Source organism: Stigmatopora argus, chromosome 5 (assembly GCF_051989625.1).
Source record: "Stigmatopora argus isolate UIUO_Sarg chromosome 5, RoL_Sarg_1.0, whole genome shotgun sequence".
Classification (NCBI taxonomy): domain Eukaryota; kingdom Metazoa; phylum Chordata; class Actinopteri; order Syngnathiformes; family Syngnathidae; genus Stigmatopora; species Stigmatopora argus.
In genome coordinates, this window is record NC_135391.1 from 7,900,003 (window position 1) to 7,908,515 (window position 8,513).

Here is an 8,513-nt window from a genome sequence, read left to right on the forward strand (position 1 = left end):
TTAGTTCAAAAATCATTTTGTAAAATCTAAAAATATATATAAAAAAGCTCAAATAAACATTGTTTTAGATCTATACAAAACTGAATATTCAGGGCTTTTAATCCAGTTCTTTTAATCAATTTATTAAAAAAAATATCTAAATATTATATCTAAAATGGTCCTGCCCACATGAGATCTGGTCACCATGAATGTGGTCCGCCAACCAAAATGGGTTTGACACCCCTGAATTAAGTCCTAAAGTTGATTTTGAAATCGAGTCCTAACTGATAAAATCAACCCATAATTAAGAGAAATGGTAACGTCTTAAGTATTTCAGTAGAGCCCGTCAAATAATTATGTTTAACCCTCACGATCAACACACTTTATTATACAAGATGAAGGGGAAAGTGTCCTTGTGCCAAATCCAGTTCAAGTTTAAATACGTAGTTTGTTGACACTTATTGAACCACTTGTCATAAAAACAAGACTATCAAGCATCAATGGCTATTTTCAACATTTCAACAAATGGAAAATATGTTAAATTAATCTTGCAAAAATAATAACCACGGAAACAAAACAGTTAAGGAATGCTATAAATAAGTGTTGTTTATTTGAGAACTTTAACATAAACCTTAAACTAAAACCTTCAAAAGGTTTGTTAAACATTTTTTGCTCAAATTAGGCACCCACACAAGTAAAAGCCTTCCTCAGCATGCTCTGTCTTTTCTCTTCAATGTTTCCTCTCTACACTTGACACACATCTTGTCTCAGATTATCCATTTCCTCCCTTCGAATTCTTCCATCCTGTCAGACTAACAAATGATTGTTTGCTTTCCATTGAGGCTCTTGCCAAGTTCTGAGAGAGAGACAGACAGAAAGAGACATTTTGCTTCTTTTAAAAAGTACTATACTGAGGCAGTGAATGATTTGGAGCGCTTTAGTTGAGGGGAAACTAGTGGGCTCCCAGTAGGGAGATGCTTTTTGGCTGGACCTGGAAGAAAGAGCAGATGGATGCTTGTGACAAGTGTGGCAATAAAACTTGGCCCTCTACTCCTTCTGTGGCAAAGGCTTTATACTCTGGCCATCATTAGCAAGTTCTCAACGTGTTACGTCTTTTTGATGACACGGGGAGGCAAAGTAAACAAATCTTTTGGTCGACCAATGCTGTTGTGGCTTTGGACAATATTTTACATGAACATATGTGAGCACAGTTGAGTTTTTCCTCTTAATGTTTCCCCAACGAATCTCCACTATTGGAATGTAACAAGAGCAGAGTTGCTGACTACTACAGCTCTATCCTGCCACCTTGTGGAGTTTGATTATTCTTGTAGAATGTAGATCATTCTCGGTCATCTCTTCACATTCAGTCAAAACATTAAAATCACCAGAAACTGTTGTAGTAACATCTCTACATGGCATGCATAACAAAGCTTGTGTCAATGAAGAATGCAGGTCAATTGGTATTATATGAGAATTGCAAGGGGGAAATATTGAACTTTATTGTTCTTTTTTCCTAGAAAACGTGAATACTTGGTGCACATATTAAAGAAATTGTTGGTGCTTTAGGGAATAATATGTCTTCAAATAGTGAAAATTACTAGGCGCATGAAAAAAACTTTAAAAAGAAACACTTGAGGTGACTGACCTAGGGTGATATACGGACATAATTAAGTTCCTTGATTTCAAAGCAGGAATGTGTAATTTACAATGTGATATGTTGCACTTGTAGAAGCTGCCAGAGCATGACCAGCCTGTTCAGTAATACCATGTCTCCTGCCAAAGACGGTTGTTCTTCCCTGCCTCATCGCACCAGCAATCTCGGGAAGCCTCCTCTCAGAGCACTTTATGATTTGCTCATTGCACCTATGGAGGGGGTGAGTGTTACCCTCTTCCTGGAATTCTGTGTGAAAGATCAAGCAACACACATAACTTGTATTTTTTCCTCTAACCGTGCATGTGCACACCTATTTTGTCCTACAGGGCTTGATGCACTCCAGTGGTCCGGTGGGCAGACACAGACAACTCGTCATGGTGCTGGAGGGAGAACTTTATCTAATACCTTTTGCTCTGCTGAAAGGAAGTTCATCCAATGAGTATCTATACGAGCGTTTTAGCCTCATTGCTGTTCCATCAATCCAGGGCCTTGGATCCTGTGCAAAGGTTGAACTTTTTATTCAGATTCTCATCATTGAAAACCGTTGTCATCATTGATGACAAATCAGGCCGTTGTCTTAATTTGTTTGGGGTGAAAAAAGTTAACCGTTTTTGTATTGTCAAATCTTTAGTTTCATCCCCGCCGGCCTGGACCAGTTCCCTGTGGTGGGGTGTCAATGGCAGCAGTGGTGGGAAATCCTAAACTGCCTTCACCTGTGATGGACCGCTGGCTCTGGGGACCAATGCCCTCTGCGGAAGAAGAGGCTCTCATGGTAGCGGAGCTGTTGGGATGCCAACCACTATCTGGGACAGCAGCGACAAAAGAGAGGGTCATGAGTGCCCTGACACAAGCAGAATGTGCTCATTTTGCTACTCACATTTCATGGAAATTGGCCGCACTGGTGCTTAGTCCTAACCCAGAAAGCATGCCTGGTGCAGCAACCGGTAACGTGGGTGGGGGAACAATAGGTAGAGGTACAGGTCGAAGAAGAGGAAACAGCAGTCGAGGCAGGAAGGGTTCGGTTGGGAGCGGATACACCAACCCAGAATCTCACCACATGCAAGATGACGGCAGTGATATGGACAGTATGTGCGACAGTCCACCATTACAAGAATTTCTCTTGACAGCTGCCGATATCCTGGACCTTAGGCTACCTATTAAACTGGTGGTGCTTGGGTAGGTGTTTCATATACAATACAGTAGCGATAATGATCACAATATTGTTTTTATTTGTTAAAATGAGAAAATTTAAGCAACATAGTTACTGGAAATTGTAAATTGTGTTCAATGAGAATGTTGTTTTTTCATCTAGCTTGCTTTCTGATTCTGTCTGATTAGCTCCTACCTAGAGTCCAGCAGCAAGGTGACAGCCGACGGTGTGGTTGGCTTGACACGTTCCTTCCTGGCCGCGGGGGCACAGTGTGTCCTTGTGTCTTTGTGGCCAGTCCCTATGGCAGCTTCTAAGGTTTTTGTCCATGCCTTCTACACTGCCCTCCTGAATGGAACTAAAGCAAGTGCTGCACTGGCAGATGCCATGAAAACTGTGCAAAGCAGCAAGCAGTTCTCGCATCCTTCCAACTGGGCAGGTTAGTGTTGGCAATAAAAAGAATAAACACAAATGATCAAAAATGAACTTAAACATCTCAATGACTAATGTGCTTTTATTACTCTTATATTTTCTGTCCAGGATACATGTTGATTGGCACTGATGTAAAACTGAACAGCCCCTCTTCTTTGATTGGGCAAGCTTTAGCAGAGATTCTCCAGTGTCCGGAACGCGCTCGCGATGCTCTGAGAGTTTTACTCCACCTGGTTAGAGATGAACTTACATAGTTAAGGAATTCATAAGGAAAGGCACGTTACTTATACTTCTGCTGCAATGTTTGCAGGTGGAGAAGTCCCTTCAAAGAATCCAAAACGGTCAACGTAACTCGATGTACACATCCCAACAAAGTGTGGAGAATAAAGTTGGGGGAGTCCCTGGGTGGCAGGCCTTGTTAACTGCCGTGGGCTTCCGCCTTGACTCTGCGGGCACTGGCATCCCTGCAGCAGTTTTCTTTCCCACTGCTGACCCAGGAGACAGGCTTCAACAATGCAGTACCACTTTACAATCACTTCTAGGTGAGTACCACAGACAAAGTTGGTATCAGACTACAATAAGATGAAAAACAAAGTGTTTTGTTGTTGTAGATGACTGACATGTATACTTATTATGGACACAAAATTTTAACACACAAAATGTTCGGCCGTACATCAGTTCACGTTCAAAACAAATGGTATCAAAAATTTCATCTGACATGGACAGTGTGTAGACACAGTGATTTTATTGTTCAGGATGTCGTTCAGATCAGCAGCAATTGCAAAAATGGTAAACTACTGACTGTTCCCATTTGAAGAATCTGCTATGTTAAAAATACCTACTGCTTCCGTCCCTCAGGTCTGCCACCGCAAGCCCTCCAGGCTTTGTGCAAGCTCATCACAGCTTCAGAGGCAGGGGAGCAGCTCATCAATCGGGTATGGACCTATCTAATGCAAAGGACACATTACACATCATTTTTTTCTGGGCACATCACGCAGTTCCAAGACGATATATTGTCCTTGTATAACCATATGATGTCAGAACAGAATACAATCTGTTGCCCTGGCACCTTAAGCTTCAGTTTAATCTCTTTTGAAATGCGGTGGGAAAGCCTAATTACTTCAAGCCCTGGTTTTATCTAAAGACTTCTTGTTACACCCAATCATGTGAAGCCAGCAAATAATCTTTATCCGCATGTTTTGCGTAACGTGAAGTGAGCACATGTTCCCATGCGGTGAATGACTACCCACTTGATGCAATAAGCAGACAAATAACAAACTCCTGAATAACAGAATAAATGTAAATTAAGAGATCTTTATCTTATGCATTTGTATTTTAATAGAACATTTATAGTAATAGTCATAGTTAATGTAACATTCTCTATCAAGGTATTGAGTGCCAAAGTATTTTTTTCTGGATATTATTTGATGCGCTGCAGTTGCTTGTCCATTGTGTTCCTTTTTATTGATCTGAACCCTTGTGAGGTTGCCTGTGTGCATGCAATGAAACTACTATTCTCTCTCCCCTGTCCCTATTGTGCAATCTGAAGGCTGTTAAAAATATGGTGGCAATGGTAAGTGTGCCTTCACCTAACTGCAAACCATCCCAGCCTTGCCTGCATTTGCTAAACCTTTTTGTAACACCACCATTATTGTAAAGCAGTAACTGCATGAACATTTATACCATGTTAATCTGCAAGTATGAAACCTTAAATGTCAACATTCTGTAATGCAATAATAGCCATTCTTTATGAATGCAATAAAGATTTATGATGTAAAGGTGACGTGACGACAACGGCATGTGACTATACTCCCTAAATAGTTACGTCAGGTTAACAAAGGTGTCCCTGTTTTCAGCTGTAATCTCCAAACAAAATCACCCAGGGCGCACGGGTACCACCATTTCCGTCCCTCACCTTTAAAGCCTATTCATACCTGCTACAAATAGATGAACACGTGCCTGCGAATACATTAGCTTTAATAATTGTGTATTTTATTCATACAATTAAGTACATTTAAAATTAAACTATATTTATTCATCAACATTTGCAATGCTCAAATATCAATAAATGTACTAAAATCATATCCTAGAAAACGTGTCTGTCTATCATGATACCAATAGAATTAGACTAACATTATTAACATTGTTAATAATGATTTTCTTGTTTTCTCCAGCTCCACCAGGTGCTAGTCCAGCTCCAGACTGGTGAGAAAGAACAGGATTTTTCACTCCTGCCTATCCAGGTGTCCATTAGTGTGCAACTTTGGAGGCTACCAGGATGCCACGAGTTTTTGGCAGCACTTGGTGAGTCGCCTTGTTCCTACCTGTAGCTTTCCACATCATATCCAGTAACTAAAAGACGGCATTTATTTGTCTTTGAATGTACATGCAGGTTTTGACCTTTGTGAGGTAGGCCAAGAAGAAGTGGTCCTAAAGACAGGCAAGCTAGCCAATCGCCGCACATTGCACTTTGCTCTTCAGTCCCTCCTGGCGTTATTTGGTATGTATAATTTTTTTTATTTTTTTTATTCATGTATGGCTTGCTTTTCTGATCTTTTCAGTTCTGTTTTTTTCACCAATCATTTCTTTCAGACTCCACAGAACTGCCAAAGCGTTTAAGTCTAGACAGCTCATCTTCTCTTGAGTCTTTGGCCTCAGCGCAGTCCGTTTCCAACCCTCTTCCAAGCTATTCAAGCCTTCCCTTCACTCCTCATTGCCTGGACAATCAGGCATCAGATGCCATCTCTGTCTATAGCCTGAGCTCTGTGGCCTCTTCCATGAGCTTTGCTTCCAAATCCGATTGTGACTTCCTCAGCCATCGGCACCGCAGTGGGGTCTCAGCTCACTTTGCGGCACACAAACACCCTCACGTGCCCCGGAGTCGATCGTCTCCTCACGGAGCAGCGACTGCAATGTCAGGATCCCGAGGAGAAGAGGAGGAATATGAGGGCTTCTCTATTATCAGTAGCGAGCCGCTCGGGGGCCATTGTGACTCTTTGCCTTTGCCACCAGGCCACAGCCAGCGCCATGTCAGAGGAGGAAGAGGTGTCGTTTCTCGGTCAAGTAGTGGGGCAGGCAGAGGTTACTCTGTGTCAGTGTCGTCGAGAGGCAGTGTCAGCACCCCCACTTCCCCTGTCAAAACATGCCTGGTTCCCAGTCCGAACTCACCGTTCCAGAAAGTTGGCAAAGTGAGCAGCTCAGACACAGGTGAATCCGATCAATCCAGTACGGAGACGGACAGTACTGTGAAGTCTCAGGAGGAAAAAACTCCCCCTCTCGATCCTCAGGAACTGGCGCAGAAGATTCTAGAGGAGACCCACAGCCACCTACGAGCCGTTGGTAGTCTTCAGCGAGCCAGGGTGGATGGCGGTAATTCGAGAGGAAATTCACCACAGACCAGCGCCTTCCGCTCCTCGGAAACTAGCGCTTTCAGTCGTCCTAACAGCAGTGCTAGCGACAGAGCTCAGTCTTCCCCAAAACCCAAACCCCCGTCCCGCTCATCTTCATTGCAAAAAATAAGCTCCGGCTACAACAGTCCAGCTGTCTCAGAGTGTTCACAAAAAGACGGCAGCCATCCTTCACCAAATTCAGACAGCCATGCACAGTTCAAGTTGAAGTACCCGAGTTCCCCATACAGTGGCCACATATCACGATCCCCCAGTAATGTGTCTCCTAGCTCTGGTCACCAATCACCAGTTGGGAGTGCACCATCTCCTGCCCTATCCTATTCCTCTACAGGCTCCGCCACCTCGGCCGATGCGCCAGATCTTGACCGATTAAGGAGAGGGGTCATTGATGAAAAAGTCCAGGCCATCCACAATCTGAAAACCTTCTGGGCAAACGCTACAGGTCATCAACATCTCGGCCCCGTCAGAGCTGTTCATAGCGCCCCTGGTCCTCTGGCATCTGCCAGTAGGGATGTACTGAGCCTTCTTAACCTGTCTCCACGACATTGCTCCCCCAATGATACTCAAGACAGCCTGGAGCTGCGAGAGCTGGGGCTGCAGTCAATGGAGAGGGGGGGTAAGAACTCCAATGGGCATCACTGCTCCAGTCCCAAGAAAGGGGCTCCATCGCCCACCATTTCTACAAGAAGTAGTCCTGGTGCTCGTTCAATTCGACTCCCCGGTGGGAACGGATACAAGTTCTTATCACCTGGAAGATTTTTCCCTTCTTCTAAATGCTGAAACATCAGCTGTCCGTGATAAGAAGTTGGTCACTCTTTGAGAGCCGTGATTGGCCAGTCAAGCTTTACAAACGGTCAGGACAATTATTGATTGGTCGGATGGGTTGGGTTGGTGTTTTGGCACATGCCTGCAGTTTTGTTTTATGTGCCCGAAATTTTGCAAAAGGCGATGAGAAAGGCTCAACGACCTGATACTGTGTTTGTGTGTAACTTTGTGTCAGGTAATTGTAAATGCCATTTGGTCTTTTCCCACCAAACATTGTTCGCGCGGGCCAAGATGCAACAGCTATGACTGACTTCTTCCATTTTATCTTTTGTTTAAAAGAATTGTAATGTTATTATTGTTTGTTATTGTTATTAATATTATAATTATTATTGTTACGTTTGTAAATTAATTCCAGTGTTTCACAATCAGTATTAAGCGTTTTTATATTATTAAAAAATGAACAAACATGTACCGTGTAAAGATGGATAGAGTGGGAGAAAAGATTTAATATTTTTTATCGAAGTCAAAAGGCATTTTGCCTGATTTCTTTGTGAGTCGAGTGTCTGCTCTGAAGCATGGATTCTATTGCTATTCAATGTTAAGTATGGCATATGAATTTTTAGCCAATGATTTTTTTTTATTCAACATCACGGTTTCGTGACGACCACCTGTCATTATCAGTAAACTGTTTCAATAAAAGAAAAAAACATACAAACACCTTTTCTGCTATGCTCTGCAACCAGCTATACTGATTAATCTGTCCTTTGCTTTGAGTTTGATATTTTTTCCTTATAATTTCTATCCCTTTATTCAAGAACAGGACATTATTTCCTATTGACTGCGCAAGCGTAAATTGATTATGATTCACACATTGTTTCACCCATATTTTTATTCCATCATTATAAGGTGCAGGGCGGCCCGGTGGAGCCAGTGGTTAGCGCGTCGGCCTCACAGTGGGGGACCTGGGTTCAAATCCAGGTAGGTCTACCTCTGTGGAGTTTGCATCGTCTCCCCGGGCCTGTGTGGATTTTCTCCGGGGTACTTTGGATTACTCCCACATTCCAAAGACATGAATGGTAGGCTGATTGGACACTCTAAATTGCCCCATAATATTATACTTCTACTCTAC

At 42.8% G+C, this 8,513-nt stretch overlaps 1 protein-coding gene across 4 annotated transcripts in view; it reads left to right on the forward strand.

The window, feature by feature from the left end:
• ttc28 (tetratricopeptide repeat domain 28) overlaps window positions 1–8,101 on the forward strand; it is a 143,224-nt gene extending 135,123 nt beyond the window's left edge. For 2 of the 4 annotated variants that reach the window (XM_077600150.1, XM_077600152.1), the window contains 11 exons: window positions 1,709–1,853; window positions 1,960–2,139; window positions 2,265–2,809; window positions 2,972–3,219; window positions 3,321–3,445; window positions 3,523–3,754; window positions 4,071–4,147; window positions 4,762–4,785; window positions 5,387–5,516; window positions 5,605–5,712; window positions 5,805–8,101. In XM_077600150.1, coding sequence (XP_077456276.1) covers window positions 1,709–1,853; window positions 1,960–2,139; window positions 2,265–2,809; window positions 2,972–3,219; window positions 3,321–3,445; window positions 3,523–3,754; window positions 4,071–4,147; window positions 4,762–4,785; window positions 5,387–5,516; window positions 5,605–5,712; window positions 5,805–7,399 — 3,409 coding nt within the window. In that variant the 3' untranslated portion in view covers window positions 7,400–8,101. The remainder of the gene's footprint in view (window positions 1–1,708; window positions 1,854–1,959; window positions 2,140–2,264; window positions 2,810–2,971; window positions 3,220–3,320; window positions 3,446–3,522; window positions 3,755–4,070; window positions 4,148–4,761; window positions 4,786–5,386; window positions 5,517–5,604; window positions 5,713–5,804) is intronic. The other 2 variants (XM_077600153.1, XM_077600151.1) reach the window with 2 other exon arrangements.
• Window positions 8,102–8,513: the final 412 nt, after the last annotated feature.